Source organism: Thermobia domestica, chromosome 13 (assembly GCF_964235325.1).
Source record: "Thermobia domestica chromosome 13, izTheDome1.hap1.1, whole genome shotgun sequence".
NCBI classification, from domain to species: domain Eukaryota; kingdom Metazoa; phylum Arthropoda; class Insecta; order Zygentoma; family Lepismatidae; genus Thermobia; species Thermobia domestica.
In genome coordinates this window covers 157820228-157839713 of record NC_137466.1, presented here as the reverse complement: position 1 = coordinate 157839713, position 19486 = coordinate 157820228, and the positions used below count along the sequence as shown (strand labels likewise).

The window sequence follows — 19486 nt, the reverse complement described above, 5'->3', positions numbered from 1 at the left end:
GAAACTTCGTAGTATCTATTACAATTAACTTTCAATTATAAATATTATATCAAATGAAAGAGCAACTCAAACAGTTTTGTACGCACGCATGTACATGCATTGTTTCTTCTGTCTGCCGTTAGAAAGAGCAAGTAGCAAAGATGGAGACTAGAGAGCAGAAAGCTTTTTGTGTTTTAATAAAGACTGAACCTGTACAGTGCAACCGTCTGTGTGAAGAATATTAAGGAGACGCTTGCAACTACGTCTTTATTGTTTGCAGTTGCTACAGGTCTAAAGCCTACAGACTACGGTTTACGTGCCAATTTCGCAAGTGAAATATTCCTGCATAACAATGAAGATTTTCTGGATCGTGTCGTCTTCAGTGATAAATCGACTTTTCACCTAAGAGCTAATGTGAACACTCATAATGTTTGTATCTGACCGTCAGCAAATCCTCAGGAGATGGTACAATTGAGACGAAACTCACCTAAATTGTATGTGTTTTGTGCCATGTGGCGGAAAGTTTATGAGCCTTTCTCGCCTATCGACCAGATGTGTGCCGTGTGACGAATGAATCTCACATTGAACACTTGTAGCAAAGACTGTTTGAGGTGCTCTTTTACTTGATGCATTGCTTATAATTGTACGTAAAATGTAATAAGTACTACGAAGACTTAAAACCCCAAAATTTATTTTGAAACACCCTACATTTCTCACCAACAGTGTTGGAACTAAGATGTAAAAAGGAGAGAAAATTTTCCTTATAAAGTCATTGTTTACAACGATATTATTGTTAGTCGAGACTATAACTACAACAACAACACGAGTTAGTAGTCAAAAAAATGTAATCAAATGTATACTCGGTGGCCCAGGTGGCCAAAGTGGCACACACAGGTGTGTCACTTGTTTAATCCGCTCCAGTGTGGACACTAAGATATCGGGATATTATTCTTGCAAAATGTGGTTGGACTATAGTTTAACATATTAATTTCTTTTTCTTCTGGTGTCGAATTTCCTTCTCAAATTTCACCCCAGTCAAAAATTCGAGAATTTTCTAATTTCGAATTTACTTTTTTTTCCCCTGTAGCTTCCTTCGTTGTAAAAAGACATCCTTAAGACTTGCCAGGTAGATACCTCGGATGGATACCTAACTGTTGACATCAAATGGGCGGGCCTGCGCGCAGTGTTGCCAATTAGGGAAATTAAAATTCTCCTATATATGGGCAAAAAATTAGGAATTTTTGTTTATAAATCCGTACCTATACGTCCGAGTGCAAGTCAACTTACGCCAATCGAACATTTGTTCTCACTTAACAAACGAAAGTACAGATCGTTACAATGGGGTAATTAGGGGGCGCACGTAAAATTCGTATTTAGGTTCTAGCCCTTGATTTTTCTAATTTTCCCTTACTTTTCTGTTTACCGTAATATATTTTTGGTAATTAGAAGCTTTGTTCCTTAAATATCGCCATAATACTTGTAGGATATATTAGTGGAGTACCAATGTTTAATTTAAGATAGTTTGCGTCTGTTTGGTAGCAGTGTTGCCAGCTACAGAATATTTTAATTTCAGATTTTAGGGGGAAATTTTGGAAAAATTATATGTTTTGTTTCTATTATTTCCCTCTTGTTGGCTATATCGGAACAAACGTACCAGTATCTGGAAGTCTCATCTTTGCTCTACACAACCCACTATAGAAAGTTTCAATAGGATAATTAGGGGAAGTACAGTTGAGGTTTACAGTGGACCTTGTTCTCTAATTGGAAAGATAACTGTGATTTTTTAAAGGTAGAATGAGATATTTTTTATTGACATGCTTACTTTATTAGATATCGTCACAATATTTGTAGGATATATTAAAGGGATACCAAAGCTTATTTTAAGATAGTTTGTGTGTGTCTGATAGTAGTGTTGCTAGCTACAAAAAATTTTAATTCCAGATTTTAGGGGCAAATTTTGGAAAAAATTCTCGTTTTTATTCCTATTATTTCCTTCTTGTTGGCTACATTCGAACAAATGTACCAGTGTCTAACAGCCTCATCCTTAGCCTACACAGCGCACTATAAAAAGTTTTACTAGAATAATTAGGGGAAGTACAGTTGAGGTTTATAATAAACCATGTTCTGGAAATGGTGAGAAAATGGTGAATTTCTGAGGTAGAATGAGATTTTTTTTTAAATTTCATGCTTACTTTGTTCTATATCGCCATGATACTAGTAGGATATATTCTTGAAGCACTACGGTTTATTTTCAGATAGTTTTCGTCTGTCTGATGGCAGCGTTTCCAGCCAAAACAATTAATTCCCGCTATTAGGTGAAAAATTCGGAAAATTTCCCTTTTCCCCTCTATTATTACCCTCTTACTGGCTACATTGAAACAAACTTACCACTACCTGAAAGCTTCCTCTTTGCCCTACAGAACGCACCATAAAAAGTTTCAATAGGATAACTAGAGAAGCTGTACCCCGGCATATTTGATTTTTGCTTCTGAGGCGTAAAAAGTGTCAAAATTTCATGTGTGTGACAGAATTTTTTCTTTCCCTCTTTGAATGGAAGCCAGCGACTTCAGGATTTCACTGTACCTTGTCAACACACCAAAGATGTTTTTTGGTGACTTGAACCCATATAGGAGCAGTGGTGCTAGAAAAAAAAATTGAATTTCGTTTAGGGAATTTTTTGTAAATTTTCACCCCTACATTTCCCTCAATAATTTCCCACCCGTTGGAAACACTGCAATACAACTTACACCAAAAGTAGCCACATCCATTTTCTTAAAAACAAGGCCTTAACCATATCAATCGAGTGAATAGTTTTTGAGCAATAAGTCACTAACTGGAAATGTAGGAAAACGCCAAAAATGACCTGGGGTCGAAAGGAATAATCACACAATTTTGCTCGTATAGTTACAAAGAAACAAACGATTTGTAAGTTACGAGGGCTTCGACTCAAGTTCTATTGATTATTTCAATAATCTGCAACATAAATCAATAAATAATAGTTGCCAGAAAAAAAAACAGACTTTTGAAAAAAAAACATGAAAAAGAACGGTTTTTTATTGAAAAAAAAACTTCACAGAAAAAAAACCGTTTTTTTACAACACTACCTGAATTAATGTTTTTTTTCTTCTTCTTTATTTCTTTCTTTCTTAGATTCGATCCTGGAAATGTTTCTTCCACGTTTCTTGATCTTCCTCTTCCTCTTTTACTTCCCAATATTTTCTTTTAATTTTCAGATCATCGATCAGTTGTGTTTTTACTTCTCGCTTTCGCTCCATCTTTCACTATGGCTTTAAGAAGAAGACAATTTCCTTGCAAGGTATGTCAAATTCAGTTGGCCTTCCTACGAAAGATGCCTGCTATAAGCGTCCTCTTCTCTCCTACCCGTTTTAATATATTTTCGTTTCTCTTCTCTTCACTCATTTTATCTTCATTTTCCTCCAACATCACATTTCGAAGCTCTTTGAATATTTCTTCTGAAACTTTCGTAATATCCTAGTCTCCGAATCATACAACCCAATATTCCATATGTAATCCTTGACCAGCTTCTTCCTGAGTCCAATGTTAAGCCTGCTAGTTGGGAGTGATCATTTCCTTTTGAATGTCTCTTTGCGTAAGGCAATTTTTGTTTAATCTATTTCGTACAATATTGTCTCTCGTCAATAGATTCCCCTGTATTTGAAATGATCGACCTCTTCAATCTTTGTTCTACTCTGGTCTGTAAGGGCTTATTTCCACGGGATATTCTCATGAATTTGTATTTTTCGATGTTTATTTTCATTCCGTATTATTTTCCAGTGTCAACTGTTTTATCAATACTTTGAACTTTTAATCATAAAAAAAAAAAAAAAAAAATCGTATAATGTATGCAAAAATACAGAATGAGAGAGATGTTTTAGTGTATCAGAACAACCAGTGTGTATATGGAGTCTTTTTTATTTTATCGAAATTCTATAGGGATCCAAGCAACTACAAATCAAGTGTCTTTTTTTCTCTTGCCTTACATGTAATACCGGAGAAGTATCCCGTCCAACACCTCAGTCGGGTGAGAGTATAGCCACTAGTTCAAAACTCAGCTAGATTTTCTCACTCAAACGGACACATCTATCTATACTTGTTTGTAATTTATATTATCGGAGTCAGGAAAGTCACTACACCTGTTCAACGCACTTAGTCAGGTGTACATAACTATAACTTTCAAATTTCGGTGTAACTCATCTCATTTAAACGGGCTCACACACTCGGACCCTTAATCCTGTGTGTCGCAAATGATCTTCAGTCGGGTCAATCTATTAGGCCTACGAATAATCACGGATAGATCACTAGATTACAGAACTGTTTTGAAGTTGTCGTTATTATTATTATTATTATTATTATTATTATTATTATTATTATTATTATTATTATTATTATTATTATTATTATTATTATTATTATTATTATTATAGCCGCAATGACATAGCCGGTAAGGTACCTACCTATCAACCGAGAGAACGTGAGTCCCGTTGTTCCGAGATATACATCCGATCTTATCCTCGTTTCGCGTTAGGAATTCATCCAACTTTTGTAAAATGAGTATGTGGGAAAATTGGAGAGTAGAGACTACCAGAAGGTGGGAAGTACTGAAGTCAAGAAAATGTGGAATAACACTTCCACATTATTATTATTATTATTATTATTATTATTATTATTATTATTATTATTATTATTATTATTATTATTATTATTATTTCACTGTAGTTTCTTACATGTAGTGCGTAGGAAGCAGGGTGGAAAAAAATCATGATTTTTTTATAAAAAAACATTTTCGTTGATTTTTTTGATTTACATCGATTTTTTTGATTTAAATCAAATCTTTCTTCTTGTATAATACAAGTTGCGAACTGAAGAAAAAGCATTAGGAGTTAGTATTAAATGCTAATTATGCCATTTAAGTGAAAGTATTGGGGTTGAATTTTGAATTATCCCCAATCGTTAAGCTATATCAATCCCAAAGAATGTTTCTTAACCCTTTTAAATTATAGCTCTTTTCAAAGGTAAATTATAGACTTTCAGTCAAGCAGCTACAGCATCATCCCTATTCATCCTAGTACTTACATCACTCTCCTTAGAATAGAACAGCTTTTGAAACGGTAACATTCACATTTTCCTATCATGTCCAAGCGGAAAATTTTGAGAGTAATCGGCATTTTTTTAAACTTTTTTTTTTTTTTTTTTTTGAATTTTTTGATACCCTCTGGATTTCCCTGTGTTAACGCACAGATCTCAAAATCAACTGGGAAATACTAAGGAGTGTACTAAATGTGTGTACAAAATTTCAAGCTTCTATCTTGAGCAGGGTTTGCCCAAGTGGGCCCAGCCCGAAAAAACCCAGTGGGTTTTTTCGGGTTGGACCCGCCTGAAAAAAACCGCCTTAAAACCCACCTGGGTTTTTGAGGTTTTTGTTAGTATATTTTTGGTACAACTAAGGTTATCACATTGAAAGTAATTTTTATCAGATTTTGAACTTTCTTTGGGCGAATTAGATGATTTCACTTTAAGGTAGACAACAATATTCAACATAAGACCTTTATAAAGTTTTGAATAAACTGAATGAATGAATGAATAAAAAAAAAAAAAAAATAAAAATAAAAAAATAAAAAAAACAGCGTGAGATAATTATAGAACAAATTAATGTGTGGATTATCCTTATAGCCTATTTGAAGTAAAATAAGCAATTCTATATTTTAGAAAAGTACTTTCCGTCAATAGTGTGCTTCCTGACTCGGCGCCGCCGAGAGACGTTATCCCTCATATGTTGGATTTAAGGTCATAGGTACCGGTACTAACAGTAAATATGTAAATACATTAGTAAAACTATTAGTATTATTTCTTACCTTTGGTGGTAACAAAAGTATTCAGTAAAATTTGGTTTTTCAACAACAACAATTTGGTTTTCCAACAACAGTAATTTGTTGCTACCCTTCAAATAAGCATTCTGTAGAATCAACACCAGCAATAGCATAAAAATTCTTGTCAAAATTAAGAAGCTTAATGCTCGGAGCTCCCAAGACTACGTAACGCTTACTATTTCAAGTGCTGAATTCAAACTTCAGTATTAATTGAAGTTTCGGTGTACAGTAAAGCAAGCTGCATTTTCAGAGAAAACCTGTCATGAAAGAAGTGTTCGGGAAATTCCCGCAATTGAATGCGCAAAGCATCGGAATACTTCAACAATAAAACTATTTATTTTACGCTGGAAGATATTTAATTTCATTTATTACATTTTGAAACATTTACTTTATAAATATGAATTATAGGCCTATCTTTGTTAATTGTTTTAAATTAATTTTCGGAAAAGAATAGGGTTGGTTTTTCACCGGCCTGGCCGGAAATATTGCTGTTATTTTGATTAAAGCCGGTGATCCGTGCAAACTTCTTACCAGCCTATTTATGAAAGGTTTTTTCAAACTTGTATCTAGTTCAAAGTTAGATTTAAAAAGTAACTTTGATTCTGTAAATCCAAAACTGCCACCTTTCACCATCAATTAACGATTAATATATTTTGTTCATCTGCTTGCATAATTTTAAAGAGATGACAAGAACTGTATCAGTCAAAATTTAAAATTTACTTCTAAAGAATTTTATACATTTATAGAGAGTGAAAAAGGAGTTCTTAAAGTAATTTCTTGTAGTTGAAGTATAAGTTTAAAGAATTGTAGAAGTGTAAGTTTCATTTTCCAAATCCAAAATTGTCAAGTAAAGATTAATTTATTAATTTGTTTAGATAATTTTAAAGAAGTGGTGATAAAAAAAAAAATCAATCCCGATTTCAGTTTCTCATTTATAGTAAGGATGGCAAATTCTGGAATTCGGAAAAATTTCTGAATTCTGGAATTTTCCGAAGTCAAATAACAATCCAGTATTGCCGCATTTACGGGTGGAAGGTTGCATTCAGATCCTCAGCATAGGTGTCCACCAAGTAGTCTAGGAAAACCTGTGCCTCCAGGTTAGAGATGCAAAAAAGCCGGCTTTTTTGGGAAAAAACGAGAATTTTGGAAATTTTGGCTTCTTTTATTTTCATGATTTTTCTATGTAAATAGCTTTCTTATAGTATATTCTATAGTTAGATAAGAATTCCATGACCTAAATGCTATATTTCGCTCTAAAATTCACCATCAAGATGGATGGAGCACATGTTTTACGAATTAAAGCTAACATGAAGAATATAGTATTTGAGGGCAATTTTAGAGGCTATTTAACTTTATTTTAACTTCTGAGTTATCGACATTTTTGAATTCTGGAATTTTCCGAAATCCGAGAAAGTGAAATTTCCGGAATTTAGCCATTCCTAATTTATAGCATTAAGCTTATTATTGAATGTACTAAGGATGTGCAGAATACAGGTGCTAATGTACTTTTGTTCACTATGATAGTATTTTCCTTCCCATGGGGGAGGGGGTCCAAACAGAGATACGTTACACTTTGACCTATATCATAGGGAATTTTGCGAGGGTGCGGTTTTTCTACTTTCCATAGTTGGCAAACACTAGAAAAGAACCGTCTTGTAACAAGTGCTCGGGAAATTCCCGTAATTGAACGCACAAAGCATCGAAAGTGAACTTCAACAATAAAATCATTTATTTTACGTTGAAAAATATTAATTTCATACAAGACATTTTGATGAATTATGTCTTTGTTTCAAATTAATATAGTTATTTGGTATTCATATTTGCCGAACGTCACTCAGGCTCCTGGGATCTGGGACGGTCTACATTTGTTCGTTTGTCTGCCTGTACTACACAGTGTTCAACTTTCGGTCTTTTAAATCTTCAGGATACAAATTGGAGACACTAAATTTTCTGCATAGATTTTGGCGGCATACGAACGTAAAATTACAAAATGGCTCTTTAAAAAAAGTAGCGGATATCCACGCTACAAAGGGCAGTTTTAGGTCTTTCAAGTTGAAATTTTCAGAGTAAAAGCACGAGAGACTAAGTTAGCTGTATATATTTTGGCGGCATAAAATTTCGAAATGGTGGCCATTATTCAAAATAGCGTGTATCCATGCTACAGGGTACAATTTTCGGACTTTTTAAGTTCAAATTTTGAGGGTAGAAGCACGAGACATTCTAAATTTGCTGTATAAATTTTTTTCGGCTATCCAATAAAAAATTTCAAAATGGCGGCCATTTTTTCAAAACAGCAGAGAATAGAAAAATGTTGCAAGTTGTGACAATGACAATCTTGAAATGTAAATCATATTTTAACATTTTTACCCCAAAGACATTGAAATATTTCGAAAAAACCCAATTAAACCCGATAAAACCCAATTAAACCCGATAAAACCCAATTAAACCCGAAAATACCCGAAAAAACCCACATGGACCCAGGTGGGTTGGGTTTTTTCAAAAATACCCGGGTTTTTTCAAACCCTGATCTTGAGTAGTAAGGGTAAGGAAACTATTTAACAATGAGCTAAGAACATCTCCACAATGCCCCAGATGACCCGGATGTAATATAAAAATTTCCTCAGACATCCCTATTTATCCTAGGATCATGATTTGTACATTATTCTCTTCAGAATAAAACAAATTTTCACACGGTACCCTTCAAATGTCTCCATCGTGTATCTGGGGCGGGTAAATCACGAAAAAAGGAATTTTCTGTTAAATATATATATATATATATATATATTTTAAATTCTTACCTCTGTGGACCCCTCCCCCTGTTTTAAGGCAGAGATCTGAAACAAATCTGAAAAATACTGAGGTGTGCACTGAGTAAATGTGCAAAATTTCAATCTTGTAGGTGCAAAAGTAAGCCCGCGAAAAATAGTATTCCCCAAATACCCCAGATTCCTGTATAAAACAGGATCTCAGGTAACAGTTTCCTGAGACATCCCCTATTTATCCTAGGAGCATAGTACGTATATCATTTTCTTCAGAATAGAACAGCCTTTCAAACGGTACCATTCATATGTCTCCATCTGAGACGGGAAAATCACGAAAAAAAGCTAATTTTTGTTAAAAATATCCTTTTTTAAAAAAACATTTTTGCCCCTCTGAAACCCGCTGTTTCCACACAGAGATATGAAAACATCTGAAAATTATTAAGGCGTGCGCTGAACGCGTGTGCAAAATTTCAGTCTTCTGAATGCAAAATGTAAGCCGCCAAAAAACAATAATACGCATAACAAAAAATATCTTTTTAAATTTATGACGTCATCACATACTATGCCTCAACGCAGAAAGGCGTGAAAACATTTGTAACGTGTTCTAAAATGCCTCCAGTCTTGAAGAAAACGAAGCAAAAAGCCTTATTGAAATCCTTTTAAAAAGCCTTTTTTAATCGAATAATGAAGATTCTACCCTATCATCTAAAAATAGGTGATATAATTTAAAAGGTTAAGCATTAAGGAAAAAGTACAACAACGTTTATCAAAATGACACCTTTTATCACAAAAGCTACTGATATTTGGCAAGGGCCTATTTTTAAAATCTCAGAGCTAGCTTGCCGCATGAAATACACAAATTTCGCCTAAAGCTATAAAATTAACAAAAAAAAAAAAAAAAAAAAAAAAAAAATGGCGGGGATAGGACCCCTCTAAATACGCCCTATTATCTGGGAACAAACAGACACGCACAAAAAGGAATTTTTATCTTTAATGTCGATGGTGATTTCCGCGTTGGAATAGTTAACGATTTTAAAACCCAAACCCAATGTTACGAAAAGAAGAAAGTAGGATTGCTCCGTTACCTGTTCAAAACGGGATTTTCCCTAATCATCCTCCGCATAACACTTGTTTTCATACTATACTGTACATTTGAGTCTCATTGTATTATGATTATTAACTTCCATAATCGAAATAACAGAACATAAACGGGATTTTACTTATTTTCACTTTAAATTAATTTATTTCGAAATTCGATTTAAATCAACGATTTTTATTAAAAAAATCAAGTGATTTAAATCTTGATTTATATCGTGATTTAAATCAGACTGATTTAAATCAATTCACCCTGGTAGGAAGTCATAGCTTTAAATAAATTTCGTAAGTTGTTAAATGATTATAAATGACATTAGCATACAACAGTTAGAAATTGTATAACATCATGTCAAGAGATATTCAATGAATTAATAGAAGTGATCGAGTTATAATCAGGTTATCAAAAAATATTGAGCCTTTGGAAGCTACAATTAGGAATACATTTATTGTTATTAAAATATAGTCGGATGGTACCAGGTCCAGGCTATATGATAGATGTGTTAAATCTTCCTAGCCAAGTTCTCTCAATTCTGACAGATGTCAAAGTTGTATGCGGTCTGGCGTTGTCAGCGTAGTATGCTATATACTATGCCCGTCTTTAGCAGTTCCGACCGTTTCTTTTGAACTGCTAGGAGCACTTGTGCTAATTATCGGAAGTACAGGTCCGAGTCTATAGTTCTGGTCGGCGGCAGCAGCAGCTTGTAATGCACGATGCCCTTTAATTCCACCAATCACACACATAACCTTCTTGGACGTCAGTGTGGGCTTTGCCACAGACTATGGAGTTTCTCGCGTCGACCACGGTCTTGTTCGCATATTGTAGGTTATTTACTTCTCATTATTTGTGATCAACCTATTCAGAAATGACACGAGTTCGTTACATTGCAGTAGAGATTCGCAAATAGAAATTCAATCGAGTAAGTGTTTTGGAGTTAGATCATGAGGGATCCAGGCAGCTCTTTCTGCAGCGAGCTTTCCCTAAATGGCTTTACACTGTTCGGTGATGGATGTTTAGATAATGACGATGTCACGACTACTTACATGCCAGTTTTGCTGAACTTTGATTGGTGCCCCACTGCGAGGAGCATTTTGAACATCGAAATTTCCAGAACGACCCCTTCTATATGCTTCAGCTGTCAAATGGCATTAGGTCTGACCGCTGCGAATCATATACTCTGAGATTTGAGACACTGACTCCATCTCGTGCACAAAAGGCTGAAAACACGTTTAAGATAACCTGATATATATTCCAATTATTGTAGGATTCTAATCGACAAAGTTACGGGTAATGATTTTAATCATTTTGGAGTAATCCAGTTTTTACAGCTTTGCCTACATTGTTTATTTGTGAAAGGTAGTATTTGAACTTTCTTTGTTATAGGGACAAGAGCAACAAGTTACAAGAAAAAAGAAAGAACTTTCAAGTGGCTCAAGGAGTGATCATTTGGTCCTTGCACAAGCGGTCTGCCGGTGGGAATCGGAAGAAGGAGATGGCAATGGAAGAAATTTTTGCTGGGAATATTACTTATCACCAAACACACTTTCCTTATTAAGGTTTGTTTTAGCGCTGTGTAGAAAGCTCACGATTTCTTTTGTTGTACTACTAAATTTCAACTATATGTATCAGCGGTTATAATAACTAATTTGTAAATGAAAGTGTATTGAGCAAGTTTTCATTGGCTGTTGAGCTTTACTATGACTTTATCCTATATCAGGGTAGCGACAACCTGAAAAACCGGAAAATGTCAGGTAATTTGAGAAATCAGGTAAAAGTCAAGGAAAACTATGGGAATTCTTTTAAGAATCAGGGAATTTCCAAAGATGAGATTTTAGAAAACATTTAAGAATGAAAATTTTAAGACTATTTCAGATGCAGTTGAGTGCTTGTTTTTTAATTGACAACTTCATACGTAGAAACTAACCGTGTTTTCCATTAACTGTGTGTAGCAAACTTACATTCTGCAGTTGTACGCATTATCTTTTTGTTTTTCGCTTGCGCAATGGAATATCATATTGATGAATCATCCACAAAATGCAGTTGGATCAATGATGCAATGGTAAAACCATTTTCGACACACACACAATTCGAATGTGTTTCGTTCTCACTAGTTTCGATTCCCCTGTCCCGCATTAAGTGAAAGTAGCTTATCACACAAGTGAAAGTATTTTGGAATACGGTTGACTGTACTTGAACTTCTATGTTTTCATTGTAATGTATTTTAGTTCGCAAAGAGATTTATTTTGGAAATGTTACGAGTTTACTAAAATTGCTAATAAAGTTGCACATCAGCATATGCTCTGGGTCTGGAAGCCAGACTAACTTCACCAGACTCTTGATCTTCAAATATGAGATACGTTTATAGATACCAAAGTGCACTTTCTACTTCATGCTTTTAATGCAACATTTATGAATTATTGACTTCCTTCGTGGCTAAGTGGTTAGCGTACGCGCCTTTGGCATGGGAGACCCGGGGTCGATTCCCGGCGGGAGCCCATGCGGTCCGGATTCCACGTTAAGCAGTAGGTCAAGTTTCATATAGCTCTACTATTGAAAGGGATGTTAAACTCAAAATCAACTCAACTCATTTATGTATTGTTAGATATTTATATATGGGTTCTTGTGTAACGTGGGTTCCTGTCACCACGGCATGGCGCGTTCTTATGTTGCGGATCGAGGAGAAGGCCTCTAGATATAAAGGTTAGCTGCGAATGTACTGAATAAGCAGTCGCGGACAGACGACAAGGAATGGTCCTCCAGCTTGGGGGGTTTCGGTAAGGCTAACAAACTCATCCTGTAAAAAAATGCACTTGTTCAGAAACATTCACAGAACCCTCGTACAAGGACTGATAACTTGGCACGACCTCAGCAAAAGAAAATGGACATGAGATTTGGAACATGGAATATTAGAAGTCTTTATAGGGCAGGCGCGTTAAAATCCGTAACGATTGATTTAGAGAAATGCAGGATGGACCTAGTAGGAGTTCAGGAAGTTACGTGGGAAGGAAATGGAACTGTGAATTCCGGAAATTTTACGTTCATTTATAGGGAAGAAAATAAAAATCACCAATTAGGAACAGGATTTTTTGTTCACAAACGAATTTGAATTTAATTTATTACTGACAGACTTTATTTTATTACTCTTAAGGGTCGGTGGTGTGATATAATTGTTTTAAATGTACATACCCCAACAGAAGATTAAGATGACGATATAAAAGACAGTGTTTACTAAGAAGTGGAACGGATATTCGACCAACTCCCGCGATACATATGAAACTTATATTAGGGGATTTCAATGCGAAGGTAGGACGAGAGGATATTTTCAAACCAATTACAGGGAACGAAAGTCTGCAAAAGGAAAGTAATGACATCGGTGTTAGACTCGTGAACTTTGCAACATCCAAAAACCTTATCGTGAAGAATACAAAAATTCCCACATCGCGACGTTCATAAATAACTTGGACCTCACTAGGCGGAAAACACAATCAAATTGATCACGTTTTAGTAGAAGAAGACAGTCTAGCGTAATTGACGTCCGGTCGTTTAGAAGGGCTGATTGTGGTACTGATCACTACTGGTAGCAGCGATAATAAAAGAAAGATTATCGTTGAACAAAGGAAATACTCAATGTCTGAAAACGGAGAGGTTTAATTTAAAGAAATTAGAAGAGAGCTAGGTAAGAGAGGAATACTAGGCTGGAGTTTCGAATAGATTCTCTGCTTTAGAAGATTCGAGTACACTAGCGTTGAGGATACTTGGATTGAAATTAGAAATAGCATTAAAATTTCAGCAAAAGAAGAATTGGGACACGTGGAACAAACCATGGTTCGACCACGAATGCGTGAAACTAGCAGAGAAGAGAAAACAGGCAAAATTACGTTGGCTACAAAATTCGATTGAAATAACTGCACAGAATTTCGTAGACATCAGGCGGGAAATTCCAAAACTTTCAGAACAAAGAAATGCAATTTTTTGAAAGCTAAAATTAAGGAACTTAAAGATGATAGTAAAAATAAGAACATTTGGGACATGTATAAAGGGATCAACGAACTTAAGAAAGACTGTCAACCTCGTGCTTATATATTAAAGAAAGCTGACGGAACAGTTCTCACGGATACAGATAACATCTTATATAGATAGAAAGATTTGTTTCACACTTTGCTTAACACGCAACCAAAAACTAATATGCTTGAGAAAGGGAGATACACACCGCAGAACCGTATATTCCAGAACCGAACCGAATAGAAGTAGAAAACGCTGTAAAGAAACTTAAGAAACACAAATCTCCGGGTGTAGACAAAATTCCGGCTGAGTTAATTTTAGCTTGAGGCGAAAACTTGTGGAACAAGATACACAAACTCATTCTCCTTATCTAGAACAAGGAAGAATTGCCCCAAAAATGGAAAGAATCAATCATTGTTCCAATTCACAAGAAAGGCGACAAAACTGATTGTAGAAATTATCGAGACATTTGTCTTCTGTCAACATCCTATAAACTCTTTTACATTCTTTTAGCAAAATTGACCCCATACGCAGATAAAATTATTGGAGATTATCAGTGCGGATTTAGACGAAATCGATCAACAAACAACCAAATATTTACCATTCGCCAAATACTCGAAGAGAAGTGGGAATACAATACCCCGGTTCATCAACTATTTATTGATTTTAGAAAGGCTTACGACTCGGTTAGGAGAGAAACATTGTACAACGTCCTTACAGAATTTGGAATACCGAAAAAGTTAATTAGAATAATAAAGGTATGTTTAAATGAATCCCAAAGTAAAGTCCAGGTAGGGAAGTTTTTGTCCACGAGCTTTAACGTCGAGAATGGCCTGAAACAAGGAGATGCGTTGTCGCCATTATTATTCAACTTTGTCCTGGAATACGCTACAAGGAAAATCAAAGATGGCAACCAAGGCCTAGAGTTGAACGGTGTTCACCAGGTTATAGCGTATGCTGATAATGTAAATTTAATTGGGGATGACAGAAGAACAATAGAAAGAAATGCAGAGGCCCTATTAAACGCTTGCAGTGACTTGAGTTTAGAAGTAAATGCAGAGAAAACTAAATACATGGAAGTGCGTCGGGATCGTAATACGGCAAATTATTTATACGTTAAAATATTAAATAATACTTTTGATAAAGTGGATACTTTCAAATATCTAGGATCAATATTAACAGACGAAAATCATATTTAGGAAGAAATTAAATGTCGACTAAAAGCAGGGAATTCGTATTACTATTCAGTTCAAAATCTCTTGTTGTCGCAAATTCCGTCGAGGAATTTAAAGCTTAAAATATATAAAACGATAATCATGCCAGTTGTTTTGTATGGTTGCGAAACATGGTCGCTTACTCTGAGGGAAGAACATAGACTGAAAATATTTGAGAGCAAGATCCTGAGGCGAATATTCGGACCTAAGAGGAACGGGAATGGCGGAAACTTCATAACGAGGAACTACGTAATTTATACATTTTATCAAACATTGTTAGGGTCATCAAGTCTGGGAGGCTTAGGTGGCAGGGCATGTAGCTAGGATGAAAGAAAGTAGAAATGCTTTCAAAGTCTTGACTGGAAGACCAATCGGAAAACGACCATTAGGAAGACCTAGGCACAGATGGGAGGACAATATTAAAATGGATCTCGCAGAAATAGGAATACAGAGTAGAAACTGGATCCAGTTGGCTAAGGATAGAAGTCAGTGGAGAGCTTTTGTGAACACGGCATTGAACCTCCGGGTCCTATAGGCCATAGAGTTTTATATATATCATCTATAGTTTTACATTTGTAATAATTTATTATTGTTGATGCGTCTCATATATATATATATATATATATATATATATATATATATATATATATATATGCTGTTTCAATGTCAATAATAAATGTTCAAAGATTTATAAAGCAAGATTTTTTTTCAAACAGGACGCGTAAAAAATATTGTGTGCCTGGAATGCAGCTTTTGGGAAGGGTCACCGAGAGTTGGAGAGGAAAGTGCATCCATTTGAACACTCCTGCTAGCACACTTTTCAAAAAATATGTAACGAAGATTTCTTTATTTAGCAATGCGCAGTGAAATGAAAGAAAAGAAAAAAAGGAATGGTTAAAATCTGAAGTTCAAATCATCGTAAAGTAATATTAATTTGGTTTTAGTATACGCTGAAGTAAGAAAGTTTCATGATGTGTAAACCACTCCTGTTTTAATGGTGATATCTTCATACCTTTATTGTAGTGAAAAAATCGAATCGTAAATGGAATCTCTATCATGTTCATATGTTGCTGTTCTGTGTCTTGTTTTTCACCAAAATCCTGAGATTTCAGAACTAGGAAAACAAACAGTCTTTGTTACTGACGGTTCATTATCACGTGTTACATTGAAGGAAACAGATCCAAGCGATCGCTCATATTTCAGATGCGGGTTTGAAGTGTTGTGCTGCTGATACTAACTTAAAACACACATTCGGTGGCGTAGTCAGTGGAGAGTTTATTTCGGAGTCAGAGTCCCTGCTTTCAAACCATGGGTGCGCGATATGGGTTTAGTGGTAAATAAACACTGAGTTCGAGGGTTTCTCTCGGGATTATTCCGTCCTCCACCCCCATCCACATTCGTTTCGTTTTTACATTAACTCAGTAATTAATATCTCGTTTGTGGGACGTTAAACTAACGCTTTATTGTGAGGCATAAATGTTAAGCAATTAGTTTTTGTCAATAACCGTAAGGCGCCCTCGGGAACTGTGAAACTATGAATTTGCAATTATTGACTTCTTTCATCCGGTGTAAATAACGTTCCGGAACACAATCTTATTTTTCTCTGCAATAAACTGTTCTCTGCTCGCATTCCGGCATGGGACTTTAGTTTAATTTCGCTATAATATTCGTGGCTGAAAGTTAGAATTTTGTAAAGATCCACATATGCGAACCTAATAGTTAATACAAAGTAGTTAAGACATTATTACAAGAAATTCCAAATGAATAAATAGTGACCTGAGAATGAGTGTATACACGTTAGTGTCATGTATTAGCGTGCAATCTTGTTTCATTGTGTAAGTGTTTTAGCTCAGCATTTTCATTTATCTTTGAAACTTAACAATGCTTAAAGCCTCGATTAAACACAAACTTGATTAGCTCCCAAAAAAGGGAAAGAAGTAACAAATAAATTGATGTGATGCAGTGGATCGAGGCTGCGTACATGTCCGAAGAAAAATATTTTATACATTCGTCAATAGCAGACTTTATTTACGACAGCATATTGTTGTATAGAGAGGCGATCGAGAGCAGGAGAAGGTAGAGTGCATAGTAACAGCAATTTAGCTGGTTCAGTGTGGTTGTTCAAGTCGCAGAGGCAGGATCTTAAGTGAAGAGGTGTTGTAATTGTGGTGTTCGGTATTCGTTGTATTTTGTGTTCTTTTGCAGATAATAACCATGTCAGATTCAAACTATTTCAAGACCACGTTTAATCCTTCCTGGTTGTTAGATAATTATTTGTCGTGGATTCGGGAAGTACCAAATGATAATTTTTCTGCTTGCTGCTACATTTACCCGAGCGTCCTCTCGCTGAATAACAGGGGACGGCAAGCGATTTGCAAGTCATATGAAAGAAAAGAAGAAAAGAAAAGAAAAACGCAGATGGCCGCATCCATTTCAATATTATGGAAACCAACCTTTGTAAATCAAGAAAACAAGCCAGTACGTTTTGACTCTGACTAGTGAGTATCATTTTATGTGTACCTCGTCTGTACAGAACTTAAAGGTTTCTGGTGATGTTGCGTGCTCAAATGTGAGAATCTACGATGTAAGTGGGCACGAGTTCGGGGACGAAACAAAGTAGTTTACAGAGATTCTTAGGAATAAATGACAGTACAAGTGAAAAATTACTATGATGTATTCAAAATGTGATGACATACATTAATGCGCACTGCTGCTAAAGATGCGAAAGTATCACTTATGTCCCTATACAGTAAAATTGCCGGAAAAATACAACATCAACATGATAAAATAGCATATGGATTATCACCATAGTTTAGTTTATGGATTATGGTTTAGAAATGAACTAGTTCAGTTGTTGAATGAGACATACATGTGAAATTCTAGAGTACCGTAAAAGAGCAAATGTGTAAGCGTTATTTGACATGGGCGTTTTTAGGGAATTTTACTGCTTCTGATCTTTTAATCGCTTTTAAAGAGGGGTTTTCATCCTTGAACTTAAAAAAGTTTGTTCAAATTTCGTTGGATGGCTTCAATGTAAACAATACTTTTCAGTGTAACTTCATAAGTCGGATATCAAGACGTCGCCAAATAGCACTGTAATACTTGATATAGGAAGTTGTGGGTTATTCTTTTTGCATGGAGCACTTAAGGCTGCAGTTGAGGTAACGAATTGGAGAATCGTTGGATTTCTAAGAGCTCTTCATAACGTATTCTGAACTTATTCCAGTATATCATGCCGAGTACACTTCTAGAGAGGCTCAGAAAATTTTCCAGTGAAGTTTTGATCTATATTGGATTACAAATAGTAGTGTTGCCCATTGACATTTATCCGTAACTTCTGTTGTACATTCAATGTGTCAGGAAGGATAAGAAAGTTCTTAGCTCTTCGAGCTGTCAGATCGTGCCAGGTATGTTGGAACACAAAATACTTGTCCCTTAACTTACAGTTTTGAAAGCACGTGCTTCAGAAGTAGAACCTTTCCTTACTGCATTTCAGACTGACTCTCCTCTTGATCCATTTCTTTATAAGTCTTTATCGGACGTGATAGAGATGTGATGCAAAAATAAATGTGTAAAACCAAAACCTTTTTGTTCTTAGAGTTTATGTAACGAAATGATGTGGAAAATTAAGAAAACTTTCTTCCTGTGAAAAACGTTAACATTGGTTTTACTACACATACTGCCTTTAAGAAATGTCAACTGATAAGGGATCTGCACATTTTGAATTTTCGCTGAGATTGCAGAAAGTGTCTACAGACATTTGTTCTTAAAATTTTGGAGAAATTACTTTTAAATTACAAAGTGGTTAGAGCTCTTTTGTGTTTGGAGTATAATGTTTTTGCAGGTTCTGATGTTGGAGTGAATCGCATGAAATCTCTTTTAGCTGAACTAATCGAAAATAATTGGTTAAATGACAATAGGGTAGATAAGAGATGTGAGCCAGTTCGAACAGTTTTGTTCGAATCCAAATTGTAAAACAATTGAGAGTCAATATTCTGGAACTAGTCAATGTTTGGATGACTTTTGGCTAAAGAATTTAGATATTTCAGAGTAAAATGATTTAAGAAATGCTTTAAAATGGTCTTGATTTTCTCGCATGAAGATTGAAATCTAGAAAAAGGATTTTCAGTCAGTGGAATGTATAATGTGTAATAGATAATTTAAAAGAAGAAACTTTAGAAGCACTCAGACTTGTACGATTCAGTAACTTCTCTGGTGTCCTTGAAAAATTATTCATAATGAAATCCACGATTTATTATGCGCGAAATGCTCGTATTCGTTTTGCAGAAGCAACAAATCAACAACGAGAGAAAGAGAAAGAAAAGAAGCTGAACACAAGAAAACAAAAATCATTCGTTCTAGAACGATCTTGAAGCTAAGAAGACTAAAATAATGGAAGATATGCGTAATATTGGTAAGGAAATAAAACGTCTGGAGAAGTGAAATGAATTACATAATACTACTGATTTTTTTTTTAAGATACGTTGTTGATATACTGCATCCTGTTTTATGTACAAACATCCGCCATTTTTTTGGTGAGTCCTCGCT

General features: G+C 35.2%; 1 protein-coding gene across 5 annotated transcripts in view; it reads left to right on the top strand.

Annotated features, from left to right (window-relative positions):
• LOC145668676 (ATP-dependent DNA/RNA helicase DHX36-like) overlaps positions 1-19486 on the top strand; it is a 111095-nt gene that overhangs the window by 70427 nt on the left and 21182 nt on the right. For all 5 annotated transcript variants that reach the window (XM_081736736.1, XM_081736737.1, XM_081736735.1 and 2 more), the window contains exon 15: positions 11106-11278. In XM_081736736.1, coding sequence (XP_081592862.1) covers positions 11106-11278 — 173 coding nt within the window. The remainder of the gene's footprint in view (positions 1-11105; positions 11279-19486) is intronic.